Source organism: Bactrocera latifrons, unplaced genomic scaffold (assembly GCF_001853355.1).
Source record: "Bactrocera latifrons isolate USDA-ARS-PBARC rearing strain unplaced genomic scaffold, ASM185335v1 scaffold_784, whole genome shotgun sequence".
Lineage (NCBI taxonomy): Eukaryota > Metazoa > Arthropoda > Insecta > Diptera > Tephritidae > Bactrocera > Bactrocera latifrons.
This window is the reverse complement of record NW_017537472.1, coordinates 11,901-33,088: the sequence shown is the minus strand read 5'-3', so window position 1 is coordinate 33,088 and position 21,188 is coordinate 11,901. Positions and strand designations below refer to the sequence as shown.

Below are 21,188 nucleotides of genomic sequence, written 5' to 3'. Positions count from 1 at the left end.
CTTAGCGGACTCACTGTTTGCTGTTTTTCTTCTGTTTATTAATTTTCGTTTAAGTATTATTCTACTTTTATCTATTAGTAGTACTATATATGTATGTAAAATCCCTTTTGTCTGCTCACATCGGAGTTGACCGAGTTGTATCTTCATAGGCGTCCACCGTTCTAGCATTGCGCCAGCTCTTGTGTGACCACAAGATCCTTTTGGCCTAAAGTAGATGGGGAATCAACTGAACTACTTGCCTTGAGCAAAGTTTATCCAGCCCTTACAAGACTGAAGCTGAAACATCTCAGCTGTTTTACTTTCGGCAAACCAGAATATATAGTTGGAACTGGCGTATCTCAACAATTGCATTAAATTATCTTACAATTCTTTCAAAACTTAATGACCATAAGCAAATGAAAACTATGTGAAATAGATATTTTCGCTATACAATTAATTGTTATGCTCCTGCAACATGTTGTTACAAAGTATAATAGTCTCTAATTGGATCAAATCCGCTCAGAGCAGATCCCCTAAGCACCCCTACTTCTCGTCAACTCCGCATATAACGGTACTGTTAAAAACTACTAAAAGTGCGATAAATCATTAACTGAATACGACAGAAACATACAATTTTATACCCGGGATTGTATGAGAAGAGCCGGGGTAATAACTGGACGATGGGCATAGCAGCGCTCACTTTTAGGTGAAATCACATATCTCGGTACCTGCTCGGTCAATTGTTCTCACATTCCTATTTATTAAAGCCTACAGGTATTATACATTGGGTAGTCGAAAAAGTTATCAAATACAATAATAATGTGCGAAAAAGATCGTGCTCGAAGGGTGGCTAGGCTCAACAATGATCGCAAAGTAAGATCAACCAAAATGATACATATTTGGTTCATTAAAGTTCATTTTAAATATAAAAAAATAAGTTGAAGTTTGATTAAAATACGAAGACTTTTTCTACTACCCAATATTTCCGAGTTTTTTCCCACGCAGGAATCTAGTAGTTTTATGACGAACGTTCAAGTTAGCACTCGAATTAAGTCTGACTTCTGGATTATAGTTGTCGGTATTCGTGCGGATGACTACCAGAGCAGTATATTTGAAAACGCTGATAACAATCCTGTGTTTACATTTAAAAAAATCACTATATAAAGTATTTAATATGTTCAAATAATGCAATAATCCAAAAAGAGGCTTTCGAAATAAAATAAAAAAAAATTAATTTCACGTTCGTCGTGAAATCTCTAATCTGAAAAATTATTTTCTTATATATAAGACTGTAGCGTATATGCACAATTATTTCAATTGTTATTATGAGTTTAATCATATCAATATAAATGTAAATTCTTAAAATATATTTGACTACAAAGAAGTTAGAAAGTATCAACCATTTTCTTAAATCAATTAGAGGCACTTGTAAGTAAACAAGGTATACATACTTAATAGAGATAGTACTAAATTTTTAAATTCGGAATATACTCTATATGCTCAAGATCGGTTGTCTTATTTTAACACTTCTGTAAAAATGCACAACATGTAGAGGTGTTAGTGCAGTAAAGCCAACGCGTTATAGGCGCATGGAAAACTAAAAATATTTGGACTAGAACAAAATATGTTTCTGATAAAATCAAACGGATTATGAATAAATTCTATAACAATTACTTAATGAAACATAATAACAGATTTCAAGTATATACTTTCTTACTAACAAAATATTCCTTTCATAATTTTCTCCTTTATTGTTTTACGTTTAAATACTACATATAATTTGAACTATCTTCGAAGTAATGACAAACAATACTAATATACTTATGTATATGGGGGTGGGTAGTATTAATAATATTAATGTATGAGAGAATTTTAAATATAATAAAAGGTCAACCGTTTATTTTAGGTTTCGCACATGTACAAGCTTGTGAAATATAAAGCAAAAGTCCCTGATTGCTTACAACAAAAAATTGCGGATCTACTTACAAATTGCGGAGCGAAACCATCTTTCCAAAGACTGATGAGTGCTGGATTATTACTTATGGCGAATAACCATATAAATGAAGAAATAGAATTGAAAATTATTACGTTTATTGAAAAAAACTTTCAGGGTGGAATGTGCTTTCCGATGCTGTCGTTTTGGTTAATTATACAATGCTTCTGTAAGCGGAAAGCTAATTCGATTGTTCGAAATATTGCCGAAGCTATTTACAACCAAGTAGAAATACCTGATATAATTCAAGTTAGCACATTTGAAAAAGTACCTAAACCATCGGTTATTTGTTCAGCTGATTTTGAGTTTAACGCCAACATTGAAAATAATGTAGATAGTGCGATAAGTTTAAGGCCCACACATGTTCTTCGTAAACGTCCACGAAATGACATAACCTTTGACGGAAGTGAAATCGACGACACTATACAAAATTTCAATCAGTTGTTGCAGAAAATTAACATGTTTTCTCAAAAACTAACAGAAAATGATTATGCAAAATTAAATAAATTATGTAAGGATATTAAAGTAATCACTGATCGTCACTATTAATACCCAAAGTATTAATTTATTAAAACATAGAATGTGTAACATCAATAGTTGAAAACTTTATTGGGATTTAAAAATGGCAATTGTTATATTTTTCCGTTCTGGTGCGTTAAGGAATTTATTGTACAGGCGACTTTCCTGTTCCTCCTGGAGTAAAAGGCCTAGAAAGAAGGTTTTTTTTTACTAGAATATTTTATGAAATAATTCTAACTTACCCGCAAAACTAGCAGATACAAAACATACTATGCTGCCAACAACAAATGCCCGCATGGCAACTGAAGTTATCACATATCTTCTATTTGGTGCCATTGCGCTGAGTGTACCAATGAGTATGCCCAGAGCACTCGGATTTGCAAAGCCGCAAATTGCAAATGTTGTTATACTTATGCTGCGAGCCTATAAAATTAAAGTGAAGTCACAGATGATCTTATTTAGAGTGTTTGTTTGTGAGCTGTAACATTACTTCCAATACTCCACTTTTGATGTATTCACCCAAACGCTCATAAGCCACAAATTCATTGATGATTGACTTAGTGGCGACAATTTTTGCTACAATATTACAGTCTTCATAGGCCACACCCATCGTCCACACCAGTGGTATAAAAAGCTTCGAAAATATCCATTCAAAATCGATATCTTCCAACCCAACTAAAAAACATAGCCAGTTAACGACACCATTGAGGAATGCCACAAATGCAACAAAAGCGACGATATTGGCAATTATTCCTGCTACAATAGGAATAGCATTATTGGCCCCGTTCGAAGCAGCATCCAGTATTGAAGAGTCTTCTCTGTATTATTGTGCATGAAATGAAATTGACATATCAGCCTTGGCTAAATGGAATTAATATAAATAATTTGGGCACAATAGACACTAGGTCACGGTGCAATCCTCATTTATTTATCTAAATATAAATTAACATATAAGTAAATATGTAAGGATAAACGAGATAATGCCGACAATAAATAGAAATAAATCGGCTGATAATCTAACAATAATTGATAGTTCGCCAAACTGTAATTTGTATTTTTTCTATTTTTGGACAGATGTCGCTTGAAGTCAGCATCAGAGGTAAGCAGTTTTGTATTGCTAATTAAACTATGTGCTAGTATATTAACAAAAACAAATTTTAATATTTTTAGATGGCAGAAAATAAACAACACACATTTTGATATACATTTTCCCAATATTCTTAATTTTTTCGCACACTTTTTCCGCATTACAATCAATTATTGCTTTTAATTTCACTCTATTATTTTTTGACGTAGTTAATAATAAACTAATTTTTTTTCGTTAAATTTATATTGATTTTCCAAAAGTACCAAAATTTCTATTGATGATTAACCTTATACAGTCAAGTGAAAAATAATAGGCACACATGGCGGTATTTCGTAAAAATGCAAATAAAACAAATATTTTCATTAAGTTTGAAATTGTGTTTTTATTTTTAAATAGCTTTATGTTTTTACGATGAGAATATTAGAGAAAATAACTCAAATTAAATTCAAAGAAGAATGTTCAATTCATTTTTTTTTTACAAAATTCTTTTGACTTTTAGAATTTGATTTTTCAATACTTCATTGCAAATCCTTTATTTTGAATGACAGCCAGACATCGGCGAAGTAACGCTTCCTGTATCAGCAGCCAAAGTGCGTCATTGTTTGTTGCTTTTTTATCCTTCAAAGCTACTTTCACTTGTTGCCACAAGTTCTCGATGGGATTTAAGTCCGGTGATTGAGCAGGCCAGCTTAACACGTTTATATTGTTATCCGAGAACCATTTGTTTGCTAGCTTCGATGTGTGTTTTGGGTCGTTGTCTTGCTGGAACCCATCGAAGGGGCATGTTTTCCTCAGCATAAGGCATCATAACCTCATTTAATATATTGCAATGAGTCACCGCTGTCGTTGTGTCCTTAATTCGATATATTGGACCAACTCCTTGGTAAGAGAAACATCCCCACACCATAATTGATCCTCCTCCGTGTTTTACAGTTTTAACTGTATATTGCGGGTTAAAAGCTGTGTTCACTGGCCTGCGCACATGTTGAGTACCGCAGTCAGGGTGAAAAAGATTATATTTGGTCTCATCTGACCACAGTATATTGCGCCATTTCTCCACTGGCCACTTGACGTGCTTATTAGCAAAATGTAACCTTTTAATCACATTTGGTTTGACAGAAAAGGTACTTTTCTGGGTCTCTTTGCTTTTAAATTTTTATTAATTAGCCATTTACGAATGGTAGAAGTGTCGACGTCCAAAGAATATATTTTTTTAAGTTCACTAGAGGATGAAAATGGGTCCTTTTTTAAAAATCGCATTATATTCCTTTCAAGAGTTGGAGATATTTTTGATTTTCGTCCACGCGTTTCTTCCTGAGGCTTATATTTTATTGCATTCTCTACCATTCTCTTGGAGTAATTCAACGTTTCGGCTATTTTCCGGTATGAAAAACCCTGATTGTGGAGGTGTTTTATTTGCTTACTCTCTGCCCATTTTAAATTACTAAATTAAATTATATGTTAACCTTCTCAATTTATGATTATATAAAATCTCATATACAATACCTTTATTGCTTAAAAGTTTTAAGAATCCCAATTTCAAAACTAACACCAATTTTAAATTCCCGTCCCTATTATTTCGCACACTCAAAAACGATCTCACTTCACAAAATGATCAACAGCTGCGAAACGACGCCAAATATTTTTTCTTTGATAACGGTTCTTTACTTCACTGACATCCCAGCAAACAATTGCATGTTACATTAAAATGAATCAGATTTTATTTTTTTTTTACCTATTTTCAAGCAAGTGTCCCTATTATTTTTCACATGACTGTACGTACATTTTTATTTCACTTTTTCTTTAATAAATAAAAAAATTTCACTATCAGCTGTCTAAATGCACAAGTCTGCCGTTTGTCACCATAAAATTTACATGCGCATTAGCGTTGCTTAAGGCGCATTAATTTTGCACGTCTGTCAGGGCTATAAGTCCCTAAATAAAAATGGCAGCGGCAAATTCCTGCCGAAAATTCCTCATTCTCATATATTTTGTATGGGGCATACCGAAATAAACGCGGCGATAACCCTGAGGGTTGAAAGATTATATTTTGACAGCGAATTAAAAAGTAATTTTGCTTTTTCAAAGACGCGATGTTTAATGCTTGCACAAATTAATTATTAATAAACTAATTCCATTCGCGCTTCTCGTCTTTTGTACTAATTTTATAATTTAAAGGAGAGTTTTACTTAAAGTTTAAGAATATCGCGTCGCCATTAACGCGCCGCTCAACGCTTTTATTTAGTTATGCCCGTTACAAATATAATAATTAAACCTGGTTGCAAATTAACATTTGAATTAATTTTTTTTATTTTGTTATCTCAAATACGGGTTTACAAACTAAGAAAAAGCATTATTAATCCCAAATGCTGGATTTAAAAATAAATACAATTTTAATCCCAAAAAAGGAATTTCAGAATATAAATAATTTTAATTACACAAATCGAGTTAAAAATTAAAATTTACCAAACTCATTGACATTTTGCGCGTTTGGGTGCTTTGTGTTCTACTATTTTAAACTTCAGCTCGCACAGAGCCATCATCTTCAATACTCTGGAGCCCTGGTCGGCAAACTTACAAATTCAAATTAAAAAATAAAATTTGCAAAAAATAAGAATCTAATTTTTAATCCAAAATTTGTTTAAATAAAAAGTTCACATCCCTGATCAATTTTACTTTAATGTTAACTTACGATTTTTCTAGTTGAATATTTTTTGACGAAGTTTGACTCTCCTCTGTTTCCGGCATGTAAAGTTTTGAAAAAGCCAATGCTCCTGGAGCTGCCATAACGCTTGAAGTTATTAAGTGAGCTGCCGAAGCACCAAAGGATAAATATGCAGCCAATACCGTTCCGGAGACTGTTGCGAATCCAGAGGACATAATTGAATGCAATTCACTGGATGTAAGCTTGGTAAGATATGGTCTAATAAGCATTGGACTCTCTGACATGCCGAGAAATATATTAGCGGCTGATGTAACACTTTCACAAACAGTTGTACCCAAAATTTGTTGTAACAGCCACCCGAGTTTCATAACTGTCCATTGCATAACACCCCAATAATGTAAAATTGAAATAAAAAAACTGAAGAAAAATATCACTGGCAAGATTGCAAAAGCGAAAATTCCGTCATCGATTACTGCATCTCCAAATACAAAACGACTTCCTTCATCACTAAACGAAAGAAAGGTGGCCACTTTATCGCCTAGACATTCGAAGATTTTACGGCCTACATCCCACCGAAGGCACAGGATACCCAAAATAAATTGGCATGCTATTCCCGATATCACGGTTCGCCAATTGATTGCGTTGCGATTTGAAGAAAATACGTAACCTGCTAAGATGAGTAAACATGGAGCCAACAGCGATCTTAATTTATTTCTGTCCTCTTTGGTTTCAAAATACAAAAAAATTGCCAGTAAAATTATAAGGACTATGAGCATTATACCGGATACAAGTCTAATGTGGAAGAAAATTATGTTAACATGTAGTGTGTATAAATTTTAAAAATATAGCAAAACTTTTCTTCAATAATACTATGAGTAATGCATACTCGTATATATATAGTATTATCATCATGAAGTACTTCAAAATTAATCAGAAAAAATATTAGCATATATCAAACACTTAATGGAATACACAGAATATACTACTTCCGTAAATAATTTCAACTCTTGCCTTCTTGGAGTCGTCTATAGAAGAAAAAAACACAGGGACAGGAGTTGGTTCACTGGTAGAAGAGAATTTTGTATTTACTCTAATATAGTTTTAATGGGTATTTCATGCTATTTTTAAGATTTATTTTAGTTTTGCCCTCAAGTAAAGAAAGTAGTACACGTTTCTTATTTAGAAGGGTATGGTTTTTCAGAAAAGTATTGTGTGCAAATGGATGAATAATAGTAACAGCCTTCGACGACTGTCGACAGGAAGGAAAATTTTAATTATTAATTCGTTAAGGCCTCTACAAGAGCGTTTTGACAATGAAGAGCGAACTGAAATAAAAAGTACTAAGGCTAAGTAAAGATGCTTATTTTGAAATTCTCTATGCTTTACATAAGTAAAAGAGAGGAACAAAATTATTCATAACTGCATCGGGTTGGTTTCAGCCTATTTTTTTTTTTTTTAATTTTTGGTGCACTATGGGGGGGGAAAAAATAAAAGAAATAACCATACAAAAACCTTTTCAAAAGAAATACTAAACAATTAAGGTTTAAAAAGAACTAAATAAATGGCATAATATTTGTATTCATAAATTTTACAACAAATCTATGTTATAATCTAGCATTTCATATATGTTTTTATAACATACTTTTAATTGTCAGTAATATAGACCAAAAAAGCTGTGTTGGGGATTAATATCATCATAAAAAAAGTAAACTAAATTCATTTGCAAAATTTGTGTTCGGATCCTGATCACGGTCCGACGAATACTATTTTAAATATTTACCTTGTTCGACTGAATTTCTTCCATCGCTTTCCAAGTGGATAAATATAATTCCGATGTAAGGTCCTGCCTACCTTCGGTTTTATGATTTGAAAATATAAAAGGCCAAGGTAAATGAACGCCAATAGCAGTACCAATAACCCATAACCACTGCAGAATTGAATGCCACATAATTCATTTGGTTTAAGGGAATCGCACTCATTATTCTCTGCAAAATGAAATGCTTACATTAAATATTATTATTAAAGTTAAGGTTTCATACTCTCGCATTGTAAAACTTTATATTAAACCGTGAATGACATACACTACTTTTCGCAATCTTAGTTGCTAATATTATGGGTCATAGACTCACATAGTTCTATTACTAGTCTATTTTTATCCAAAGTGCCATATTTCACTTAGAAAAGAATATAAATTATTTTGAGGTTTGCACCGCGACTTCAGCTCTATTGTGCCCTCTCCTCATTTACAAAGGCCCAGCACTCTGATGAATTCCATGAACTTGATTGGCCTAATGGAGGTGTTGTGATCCCTGTTCACATAAAGGGATCCAAGAGTCTTGAGCCTGAATATACAGATTGCTACGCAATCTACAATCATTTGCTCAAGTGAAAGAGTCATTGGGACTAAAAATTGTGATACAAGGGAATTAGGCGTTGTTCTAAGTAGATTTCGCCCATTTCCACAAAATAACATAAAAATTTCAAGACGTACCTAAGATATGGGATTCCACCTAAGGGTGGGCGGTGCTACGATCATTTACCATGTACCATCCTGCATGCAAAATTTTAAAAACTTATTTACTTAATGTAGTTTTCAACTGAACCGTTATATGAACAGTGGGTGCGGTTATAATCCGTTTTCCCCATTTTCAGTCAAGCGACGCAGGGGAAAAGCCACATTTGGTGCGGCACCGACATTTGGCGTAATGGATAATGGAAAGATTTTTTCACCACGAGACATAAAAGCTTAACCGTCCCTCTGTCCATCCTTTCACCAAACCCTCTAGACTGAGTGAAGTTCCTGTGACTTGCCCTTGATAGAATGCGTTCATAGAAGCCAAACATTGAGAAGAGAATAAGGAAAGTATCGACTTTCTTTTGCTGCTGTAGAGGCGCTATAGGGATGAGGCAAAAATAGTTGTACGTATTATTCTGCTTCTATTAAAATGAAGTCAATCCAACAACGTTTTATATTGTATTTATCTCCTGGAAAAGCTACAACCGCTAAAATCCTTGAACTCATTTAAAAAGCTACTCACATTGGCGACTGGGGTGCACCACTGGCTACACCAGTACTGACTTAATATTATTCTTGAATTAATATACAAAACAAAATTTAACAAGTCAAATCAATAAATACACAACCAACAGAAGTTTGAACACTTATACTTAATTTAAAGATAAGAGATCCTTAAAACGAGTACAATGTCATTAATAGTTCATGTATGGTAATTATCGGGTTAAGACAAACTACATCCTCGAAGGGGGGAGTATGAAGACATCAATATAGACTTATATATCCAATGCAAGTAGCGGAGCAGTAGGATAAGACTATTAAAATTCCTTCAACTGAAACTCACCGACATCGATGTAGTGATACGTCGCATAAGCGAAATATCCCGCCACAACAAGGTGTATTCCCACGTTTAGGCCCTTGTGAGAAGCTTTTCGTATTCTTCGTTTTATATTTGATGTTCTGCTTTTGGATTTCAATGTAGATTCACTTATGTTGGCCTGAAAGCAGAACACATACATATGTGAATGTAGTTATCGAACACTAGTTGATTACGATACTATGAAATCACATATAAACATATGTAGAAACTCAAAATCAAATTTATATATGATACACGTCGTTGAATAATACCTGGTATTCTTCGTAGATACATTTTCGATGACAAAAATGTTGGGGCAAACTGTTTTGCCGCGCATAAAAAGGCCTTCGTGATCATCCAAACCTGTTTGGGCTCCCTAACATCAAGTAAGCTAAAGTCTTACTGACAATTAAATGGTTTTAATTAAGGATTCTTGTAGATTCATACGTTATGTAAGTACTTTACTTAGGCTTGTCTAACTAACAACGCCTGATATGTTATTGATTACCGATATACGTTTGATTCAATATAACTGATGCTTTGAACTGATAGGTTATTTCTAACGGATATTTGTAACAATAGTAATTAATTGACAGAAATAAAGAATTGTAGGGGATTGTTTAGTATCGCGCCGGTTAAGTATCGTTTATGGAGAAACCCTTATTGGAAAGAGGAAGGATCGAACTTTTTAAAAAAAACCTCCCTCGACCCCCTAGAGCCCTTATAGACCTGTATAGACCGGTAGGGAGGAAAAATCAGTTTTTTTTGCTCATTTTTCCATACAAACTGAAACCAATGCAACCCAGGCAACATTTTTGTATGGACAAGGAATCAAAATAAAGAAAATCAAAATGAAATCGTTAAGCGGCATTGGGCCGCGCTTTAAAAAAATAACCCTRGCCGGTCCAACACCGGCTACGCCATCCACAGTTAATTTAGCATTGAACACCTTTTCGTGTTCACTTCATACATTTATTGCTAGTGGGTTTAATCTATTCCCTTGTGTTCGTGCTTTCTCGGTAATTTGACAGTTCAAATTAGGCAGTCATTTTGGTTTTTCGCATTATTGAATTCAATGCAGAAAAAGGTGTATTTTATTTAAAGATTTACAAAGAAATTAACGATCAAAAGTAATTAAAAACATTGCTAGTGATTTTTATAATTCATAAGTAATATACTATGTGCGTGAAAATGTATCCATAATTGGTTTGATACAATGCACAACAGATGAAAATACACTAGCATATATTTAGAAATTTGCAAAAAATAGCATTTTTTAMAGTGAATTTGTGGAAAAATTTGTGAACCGATTTTTATAAAATATGTTTTAAAATAAAGTTCGTAATTTAAGCATACATGCGTATTTAAAATTAACCGGCGCGATACTAAACACAACCCGAATTGTACATCAAATCAATTTAACGGGACCACTAGAATTTCACATGTCTGCGTGTAAGTCAATCGTGCAAGCGATAGCTTAAGTAAACATCGATAAAATTCTAACCACTCTGAGGAAGTTCTCGTTACAGATGGGCAAAATCAAACTATAACTAAGGTCAAGGTTTTTAAGTTAAAAAAAAAATACTTTTTTTAGGAATTTATTTCTCAAATATGGATTGAGTAATTTTATTCGGAGCTTTTGTACATTATTAACCATACTTTTGACAATCTACAATATATTATTCATGCGGAAATTTTTTGTGGAAAATAGCAGCTTTCACTTTAAATGACCGCCAAGAAAGAATGAAAGAAACAATTATCAGAGAACGATGGGGGAGGATTTTTTTTTGGCCGAGATGAATATTTTATGTAACTGTAAACCACACAGCTCGTTCTGATTATATATATCATCGAAAATGTTAAACTTTGTGATAAAGTTGTGCTTGCCAGATTGCAAGACTAGAGTTGTCAAATTCCGAAATTTAAAAGACAACCTACGTATGAGAAGTGTGGAATAACTTTTCATCCGATTTCGAAAATTTTTTGGCCTACGATTAAATACTTTGAGGACACTATTTGCGCAAAGTTTCACTTAAATAACTTTACTGATGTTCGGCCAGCTCCCATTAAGCTTCTCAGTATGTTTAGTTTGTATTGCTTAGTTATGATAGTTTTGAGGTATTCCTTTAATGCCGTTTTATGGGCATGGGGGAGGTCCAATTGCTCCCATCTATGAACTCGTCCTCACTTTTTTTGCCAACATATGTATATTTCATTGCGATACCTCAATTTGTCTCGTCATCCTGATCATTTAACTATATAACTCTTATATACATATAGTATATCTCACTAAGTTTTAGGTAATATAAACGACCGTAAGATTAATAAAATTATTATACTTTATAGCAACATGTGGCAATAGTATAAAAAAAATATCATTGAGTTGTGCGTTCTTGATTTCTACTCTTGTGGTCATCTCAAGGGCAGATCCAGAGTAGAGTTTGGGGAAGGGGTTATGTTGGATTGCGAAACTTTATAATTTTGTCAAAAGTTTTTGTTCGATCACTGTCACTTATGATGGATATAAAGAGTAACTTTTATTTTTTGGGAGGGGAACTATCCGTAGTCCCCTCCCGTCGATCCGCCCCTGGGTCATCTGAAAAATAATACAATGATGGATTCTTGATTAGTACGAGTGTCGCTATCTCAAGAAGTTGAAAAACTGAAAATAAATACAGAAAAAGTGCTTACACAAAAAAAATTCTATTTTTCTACTTAATGGAAATTTTTTAACATATTAACAATTTTAATTTTTAATTTTTTTTGGCTTTATGTGATAGAGAGATATTAGAACTTCATTGTAGCAACTATATCGTGAAAAAGTAGTGGGGAAGAACTATAAACTACAGACTATAAAGTTTCGTCGTCCGCTAAAACCGTCCAGTTGCCACGACACTAAAACGGCTATAACTTCGAAAATATATTTAATTTTGAATGATCATTTAGAGATATATCTTTGAATATCTAAGCTATCGATATATGACAATTTTTTTTTTAATTTTCTGGACAAGAATAACCCCTTGATATATCGTTTTTAACATGCATATGCACATTAAAATATTAAAACCATCACCTTTTTCACATGGTTATCGGCGTTTGCCCCATTTTCTGAGGGCTAAAACCAGTTGAAAGGAAGCATAATGGTTACTTATAAAATTTAGTTTTTATATGTAGGTAACTTACATCACTAATCTCATACGCGGTATTAGCCCGCCCCCTTTCCATTTTCATTACAGTCGCCTGCGGGATTTGCTAGAATAAATGATTTAATTTGTTTGTATCAAAATATTTTAAATATATATATGCATACTAGTAAAATATTAAAAGAAAATATTAATAACAATATTAGTTTTTCCAACATTGTTAATATTTCATATATTTGCTATTACTTAGCGAATGCATAAAGTTTAATTTGTTCGAATTTTGCTTGCGATATAAAAGTTCTCTATCGAATTTTTCATAAAACATAACAAAATAAAAATCAAAATAATAAAAGACAAAATTATCAAAATATTTGAAGAAGTTAGTTATCATTTGGGTTTTTACCCAACGATAGTTTTTTATTTGTCGTATTCGCTGCTAGCCGCGCTATATACTTTGTATACTGAACAGTATTTTATTATATTAAGTTTGCCACGAAGTTTGCACCCGTTTCTCCCCAGTAAGGTGATCCTTTGCCAGATCTGTTGATATCGGATATATAGCATATAGCAGTCATATAAAACTTGAGCGATTGGAATCATGTTTTTTGATGAGAAATTTTCACAAAATTTGGTAGGGAATATTATCTAAGGCCATAATGCAATATCCAAAGAAATAGTTCAGATCGGATCGCCATAGCTCATGGCTGACATAATAACTAATCAAACAGAATCAAGTTTTTTAAGGAATCTTTTTATATGTGAACTGTTTTATAGCTTCGGTGCAACCGAAGTTAACGTTTTTGTTTTGTTTCTTCGTTATATATACAAGTATACCTCTCACTTCAATTAATTAAATAGTACGTAAAATTAAATATTTCATATTATATTCATATTACTGCTTTATAAAGGCAGTAAAATTTGTTAAAATCAGATGATATAGGAATGGTTATAATAAAAACTTCTAACAGTGTGATAACTCATTAAGGAAATAGGTTAAACGTTAAACTTTACACTCAAGATTAATTTCCGGAGTATTGTGAATTCTTTGAATTTGCGGAATGTTTTTCTATACAACGATTTTTTGTGGACCCATAATAGAAGAAACTGGCCAAAACGTATAAAATTTTGAAGATAAAAATTAATAAAAAGAATGCCACTAAAATGTCAAAGAGGCTTGTAACATAACAGAGTCGGATGAGCTTAAGTTATTTGAAAAGGCTTTTGTAGTTGGTCAAAAATTTAACAGAAAAACGATTGACAATGGCACTACGCATATTTTTCAAATTTCGAAAAACTGTCGCATTTGTAACTTGAAGCTACAGAATACATACGGATATAATAGTTTTGTTCACATAACGGTTGTACGTTATGTATATAAATGATGAGGAAGACAAGAAAAGTTGAAATCCGGGTGACTGTTTGTGTGTCCGTGCAAGCAGTAACTTTAATAAAAAATTAGATGATATCTTGATGATCCTAGGCAAAACAAAAAAAAAAGATTACGAGTAAATTTACAAAACGCCATTAAAGGAAAACCTATAATGTGCCATAACTGAACAATTGTTTTTTAAGTAATAGGACTGAGGCGATTTAAAAAAAAATATTAAACCAATCGTTACAATTCTTTAAAAACTTTCAAAATAGCCATTTTCTGCGGCCATGCAGCGCTGCCAGCGTGGCATCGCAGTAGGCATTCTCCGGAATAGCCTTGAGAGCCGTGGTGCAAGCTGTGAGGATAAAAATATCTAAATTGTCTAAAATTGTGTACATATAACGAAATTTCGTGTGCGTAGACATTGTGTCCTACGAGTGGTACAAAGCCACAAAAGATGGTCGAGAGATCGTTGAAGACAGGTTTCGTTCTGGACGACCTTCGACTTCTTGAACTGATGAAAATATTAAAAAAGTGAAGGATATAGTGATTGAAAATCGTCAGTTAAGTGTTGGAGATTTTCTTGGGTCCATTCGAATTGGCGGATAAAGGGACTCGTAAATGCATAAGATGTTCGGTTGCGCCCGTACTTAGTTCTCCCTAGCTGTTTTACATGCATATGTACTTGGAATCTTGAAATTGCAAACTATCCGGTGTAGTATCAATTTTTGCTTTACACTGTTTATATAGTGTAGTAATAAAGAAATATAGGAAACAAGTAAGATGTTGTCATAGCTAGTTATCAAAAATTGTTTTAGATTTGATGTGGTATTGCCCAAGAATGATAATACTCTAAGTGCTGCTATAAAATTGTTAATCTAAGTAATGATAACAGACCCTCGTGTCATTTTATTTCTTAAATTTATTGAGTCACATTTTTTAAATGTTTTACGCTGTATATATACGTAAATAACAGCAATAGGTAATTAATTGCGCGTGTATATGCTGTATGAGCACTCTAAATAAGAACATTCTAAAGGGTGGGGGTATCTCTTGGTAAGGTTTTAAGGTAGAAAAATACTTTTTTGCGAATTTATTTCCGTAATATAGATTGAATTAGTTTATTTGGACAATTTGTATATTATTGAACATATTTTTGACAATCTAGGGTAATTTTTTCATAAAATAGGGTAATTTTTTCATAAAATATTGAAGCATACGTCCAGATCGACTTGAGAAAAAGTATTTTGCATGTTCACCATAACTCGGCTGGAAATTATCCGAAAAAAAACCCAAGAAAAATCGTTCTCTGATAATTTCCTTTCATTAAAAAGTTTTTGGCGGCCATTTAAAGTGAAACAGCTATTTTCCATTAAAGAATTCAGACATTTTGTGGGTAAAAACCACCATTAATTTAAAAAACCAAAATTTAGTGAACGATGGGGCGAGGTATTTTATATGTCAAAAATGGGTACAAAGTTTGAAATGAATCGGTAAGTCGTTCTGAAATTCCAGTGAACTTCTTCTTCTTCATTGGCGTAGAAACCGCTTACGCGGTTATAGCCGAGATAACAACAGCGCTGTGTTTTAATTCGCTGAACTATGCCAATGGCATCGTATATCTCATACAGCTGATCGTTCCATCGAATACGATATTCGCCATGGCCAACGCTCAACTTTTTCCTCGAAAACTCGCAACGTCGACTCATCATATGTTGTCATCGTCCATGCCTCTGCACCGTATAGCAGGACGGCAATAATGAGTATAGAGTTTTGTATTTGTTCGTCAAAAGAGGACTTTACTTATCAATTGCCTACATAGTCAGAAGTAGCACTTATTAGCAAGAGATATTCTGCGTTGGATTCAGCTTGTTGACGGTGGGCTATTAATCATTCACAAAAGACGCTCGATAAAACCTTATATGCGATGTTTAGGAAACTGATTCCACAGTGGTTGGCGCAGATTGTGGGGTCTTCCTTTTTGTGGATTGGGCTTAAATTCTTAAGGTTAAGGTCTTAAATTCCAATCGTTGAGCATGCTTGCGTCCGACGATATTTTACAAAGAAGCTGATTCATGCTCCTTATCAGTTCTTCGCTGCCGTGCTTGAATAGCTCGGTCGGGAATCCATCTACCAACGCCGCTTTGTTGTTCTTTAGACGGGTAATTGTTATTCGAACTTGTTCATGGTCCGGCAATGGAACGTCTGCTCCATCGCCACCAATTGTTTAATCGGGTTTTCTTCTCCTGGGGTTATGATCTTACTGCCATTTAGCAGGCTGGAGAAGTATTTCCTCCATAATTTTAGTATGCTCTGGGCATGGATTACTGGATCACATTTGGCGGTTCTACAAGAGTATGCTCCGGTCTTGAAACCTTCTGTTAGTTTGCAGAAAGGAGTTCAACGCGAAAGAGGTGCGACCAGGGTTATTTTTTTGAATCGGGGCCGAAGACCGCCAATGTAGAAAAGAATTCTATGTGAAAAACTAATGTGTTATTTATTTCCAGTCATTGGGATATTATTTGTCTTCTTTATTTCTTTTGGTTCTTCTGATGAAATATGAAATAACGTAACACTGATTAGTAGTTAGAAAGCAACCCTTTTGCTATTGTGTGAACAAAAATAACTGAACCAAAGTTAAATATTGAATAAAAGTTAATTTTGCATTATATAATATAAAATAAATGGTTAGAAACGAATTACATAGTGAAAAGCTAGTGGATATAAAAGTTTAAAATATAAGTGTAAAACTCATTTCAAATCGGAGTTTTACGCGCGTTTTAAATAGTTGAATTTTTGAAGATTAAATGCAAATATCTCAAAACCATAAGTCAGCTTCATATATATGTACTATATATAGTTACATATATATATTATATATTTTTTTCTTGATTTAGAGGACTTCCTCTGTCCGTACACAACCCGAAATCGGGGGATGCACTTCTAAAATTTACCCGAATACTATGTTTGGGTGGAATAGAATTTTAAACACATTCGTTATCTCTAGTTTCGAGATGTTTGTCAAAGTTTTATTATTGGATCTCAGTGTTTCAACTTTTTAGGACAATTTATTTAGTTTCATATAATTATCTGACATTATTGGCTAGAAAGTTAATGTATACATTTTTTAGTATTAAATAAAACATAATTATATTTTTATCAAATATTGAAACCCTTTAATAATTGAATAGCAGAATAATATCTTTTGCGTTAGACGCCGGTTCGAATCCTCAATTATCAATTAGTTTTCATACCTAAACATGTATATAGTATATTTCTAACGCTAATAGTTTCAAACACTACTTATAGATTCCGTGCTAATTACGTACTACGTAATTTATTGGTTTTTACTGTATGAACACAATTCGATTGATGTATTTAAGTTTAGTTTACAGATTTTGCAAACTAGTGTCGATTAAAGATTAAAATATGAAGCTTTAGATAAGGTTAAATAAGTCGATCTTATCGGATTTCTGATTAATTTTTGTAATTCATTTATTTGAAAAGGCAATAAATTAAATGCTTTTATTATTTTATAGACCAATAAGCAAATTTTCATTTAGTTTATTATCGGACTGACGTTGGTGATGATCACTGCGTTTTAACGAGTTGGTCATTGTTTTTCGAGTATAGTACAGAAAAGTCACGTGTTTCTAACGATAATACTGTAGGCGATTGTGTTCACATGACTACAAATATATTTACATATATTATGTATATTGGTGAAAAAGATGCAATATTTTAACTCTTTACAACTCTTCTGCAGGTACATTTCATAATTTAATTCGATTCCTCTTAGAACATTGCTATTAATATGCAACACCACACCCAATAAAAAAATTGGACGTCATCTACATGAGGTTGAAGGCAAATAAATATCAATCGGTCCGTCTGTCCGTGTAAGCGACATTTTTGCAACAAATTAAAACACCTTGCTATATTAATTTACACCAATTCCTTGGCACTCTGAAGAGCTTTGCAAAGCAGATGAGGAATGTGATGTTAAGCGCAGAACTAGGAAAAGGTGCTTTACAATTGAAATTTGTACGGATTTAATGCACATAACCCAAAAACTGTTAAATCTGTATCAACCAAAAGAGAAAGGCTAAAAATGAAAAAAACTCAAAACTATAAAAAAGTGCTAAAGAAACACGTCAGAAAAAAAAAAAGTTTACATAATGGGGGTGACACTTTACAACATCTAAATCGAATACCACTGAAGATATTGGAATGAAGCTTCAAAAAGAAAAATGGCGAAAATATTTGTGAAACAAAGATAAGTTAACAGGTGCAAAATCCTCCACCTTTGAATCTTACAAATTGCAAGAGGTAAATATGTTCGGTTACAACCATACGTGGAACTACTTTTCATGTTCTCTGACGGAAGGGAAAACTAATTTGAAAAACATTTTCCATGCCGGGATATTTTAAGGTTGTTATTATACAATTTGGAGGTTTCCACTAATTTACGCAAAATGATTACTTTCGATTCACATTACAATTCTATCCTGGCTGCCCACAACCCAAATCTAAAACAATAACCTCTTATTTATGTATATATGAAAGTAAAACTGTTTAGGTTCTTGGTGAAGCAAATGTTGGATCATCTTTACATTTTACAAAACCTTTCGAGGGCAACAACATAGGCTTAAAATAACGGTTGTGTTCGAAACTTTGCATTGGTAATTTTTAATTGACGAACCCTTTTGTATACAGTGGAAACTTCTTTCTACCGCTGTATATTATATTGGGTAGCTTTAATTTGTATACACACTTTTGTACACCTCCAACCACCATGATGAGACAATAACGCGTTCGTATGGTTTATACATACATACATATGTATATATGTAGTATAGCCGAAATATTTTTTAGATACGAATTTTGAGACATTTCCTATTTCAATTGTTACAGATAATACGAGAATACAATAGACAATATGTCTTATATATGCACATGTATGTACTATATATAGTACATATATCCTTCAGATGTAAATGTCATTTCACATGGCAGTTTTTGACAAAAGGAATGCTATTTCAAAAATTTCCAATTGTCACATTATTTTGATAGATAGAGGGCCCACTACCATTTATTAAAAAAGTGACAGTTTATTAAATTTTTTCTCGTTTTTATTTTTCTCTAAATTACTGTAAACTGTATTTAAAGTTAATTGCCAATTACCGATTATGATCCTTTAGAATTTTTGAACACAGGGTTTCCTCTAATTTATCAAAATACAACCGGTCGGATTGCAGATAATCACAAACTGAAAGTAGGTATCGCAGCGTGAAACATGTCGCAGCTGAAGTGATGTAGAACAAGTTTACATTACATATGTACAATATGTACTTACATATATACGAAGGCAGTATAAATTTAAGTACTCGCACATTTGTGCATACATATGAATATATGTACAGAGATACAATACAGTTAATAGCTCTTACTTCATAATGAAATTAACGAAGTTGACAGGTTTCAAGAGAGCAAATGACGATCGGAAATTAGTACTAACTGACTATTTACTTCTCACCAGCAATTCACGTTTTTTGGGAGTGTGCGATTTGCGTGTGATCTTGAGATATTATTTGTGAACACTTGTATAAAAACATAAAAATACTCGTCAAGTGATAAAGACATTTGTTAAGTATTTTTAACTAGACTACAGCAGCTGGAAAGTAATTAATTTTCGAATATGTGTTCTTCTATTTTTTAAATCAATATCATTACAAAAGTTATTTACCTATATTTTGCTACGCTGTTTGTAATAAGTTATTTACTTTTAAGCCAACGGAACCACATTAGTTAAAGTAATCCCAAGTTCCTTTCAAACGGTATCTTGATGGCATAGTGAAGTTGTAATTTTCGAACTGAAGAACAAAGAAAAAATTACAACATTTTTTTTTGAAAACAAACTCGACGTCGAACGTTCCTTGTGTTTGTTAATGTGCGTTTGCAGAGGCGGTACGTTTAAAACACTGCAGACACACCATTTTCGGTCTTTTCGATACGGAGGCAGCCAGGTAGCTCGATAAATTTTCCAATGTTATAATCTAGTAATACAGACAACCCGGCGAAGTCGATCAGCGTCAACCCATTTGCAGGTGTTTTATCATGGAGACTGAATTTACCGACCGTTGTACCAAAGTAGCCAAGCACGATTTTGACATCGTGGTGGGGCAGTTCTCATAGGGGAGCTGCAAGCGCTAATAGAAGGCATCTTTAGTCACATCGTGCTTCTCTTCCGTCGGGCTAGACGCTCATCCACCGGAGTGAACTCATCGGCGGAGTCTTTCTTCCACCACGAATCCCCCACTGAATTTGCTTTATATGGCCACTGTAGCAAATGCCACAAGGACCTACTCGTCTTAGTCCTTACCTCGTAAATCACACTTCCTGGACGGCTGTCAGCCTTTACTCTTACGAGGACATTAACCAGCTAGGTAGCGCCACCTTCCTAATTAAAGTACCGAACATTCCAGGTCCATGCCCTTAAATCATAATCCTTAATAAATTTGTAGTGGTCGTCATAAAAAGGATGTCTCTCATCCGAGACTGTTTCGTTATTTTCATAAGGAGTGTTTTTTTTACGTGATGGGTCCTAACCCTGGGGAGGGATGTTTCGCTTTCTTATTTTATCTCGCCTTTAAATAGATGTTTTTTTGGCTATCCAGAGGATATTTGGTCTAAGACCGGAAGTCGTGGGCTGTATCTGACCATTACCAAGTGAGTTGCTTTCAGAGAATTTTCCTCACTTGCGTTAGAAGTTCACGCAAGTGAGGAAAATCTGGGTCCATCCTCTATGTACACCTACAGCAAAGATTGTTAGTCATATGATTGTTGATATTTTATGTAGGCTTACATTGATTTTATCAAAATTAATTAACCTTACCTTGAAGTGAATGGGAGGATTTCAGACAGTCTGTGGGAACAAAAAAAATACTCGATCGAAGCCAAGCTGCATAAATTTAACACTAACGTTCCATGTACCTTGATTTTCCATTATCCCGTTAGTAAACGAAATGTAGAAAATATACTGAAAAAGCAAATTGA

General features: G+C 33.5%; 2 protein-coding genes across 8 annotated transcripts in view; one reads left to right on the top strand and one right to left on the bottom strand.

Annotated features, from left to right (window-relative positions):
* The window catches only part of LOC108976579, a 25,275-nt gene extending 22,739 nt beyond the window's left edge, over positions 1–2,536 (top strand). The window contains exon 10 of one of the 2 annotated variants that reach the window (XM_018945783.1): positions 1,886–2,536. In XM_018945783.1, coding sequence (XP_018801328.1) covers positions 1,886–2,521 — 636 coding nt within the window. In that variant the 3' untranslated portion in view covers positions 2,522–2,536. Of the gene's footprint in view, positions 1–149; positions 1,304–1,885 lie in introns of those variants that run through there. The other variant, XM_018945784.1, reaches the window with a different exon arrangement.
* LOC108976580 (solute carrier family 28 member 3) lies at positions 2,476–21,188 on the bottom strand. 6 transcript variants are annotated; one of them, XM_018945788.1, is made up of 11 exons: positions 21,126–21,142; positions 21,028–21,057; positions 19,317–20,945; positions 12,801–12,869; positions 12,691–12,732; positions 9,603–9,756; positions 8,024–8,228; positions 6,271–7,035; positions 2,982–3,309; positions 2,734–2,914; positions 2,476–2,679 (listed from the first exon to the last, which is right to left on the bottom strand). In XM_018945788.1, the coding sequence occupies exons 4-11, from the start codon at positions 12,846–12,848 to the stop codon at positions 2,579–2,581; spliced, it is 1,824 nt and encodes a 607-aa protein (XP_018801333.1). In that variant the 5' UTR covers positions 12,849–12,869; positions 19,317–20,945; positions 21,028–21,057; positions 21,126–21,142; the 3' UTR covers positions 2,476–2,578. The 6 variants fall into 6 exon arrangements, with proteins under 6 accessions (XP_018801333.1, XP_018801330.1, XP_018801332.1 ...); XM_018945785.1 differs by having other exon boundaries at positions 21,028–21,188; XM_018945787.1 differs by having other exon boundaries at positions 19,310–20,945; positions 21,028–21,171.

Coding starts and splice junctions, on each gene's coding strand:
- LOC108976580 (XM_018945785.1), bottom strand. CDS start 12,848: ATGAAAATGGAAAGGGGGCGGGCTAATACCGCGTATGAGATTAGTGAT. Junction 8,229..9,602: donor GTATCACTACATCGATGTCG/GTGAGTTTCAGT, acceptor TTCATTTTGCAG/AGAATAATGAGTGCGATTCC. Junction 3,310..6,270: donor AATATTCAACTAGAAAAATC/GTAAGTTAACAT, acceptor ACAATAATACAG/AGAAGACTCTTCAATACTGG.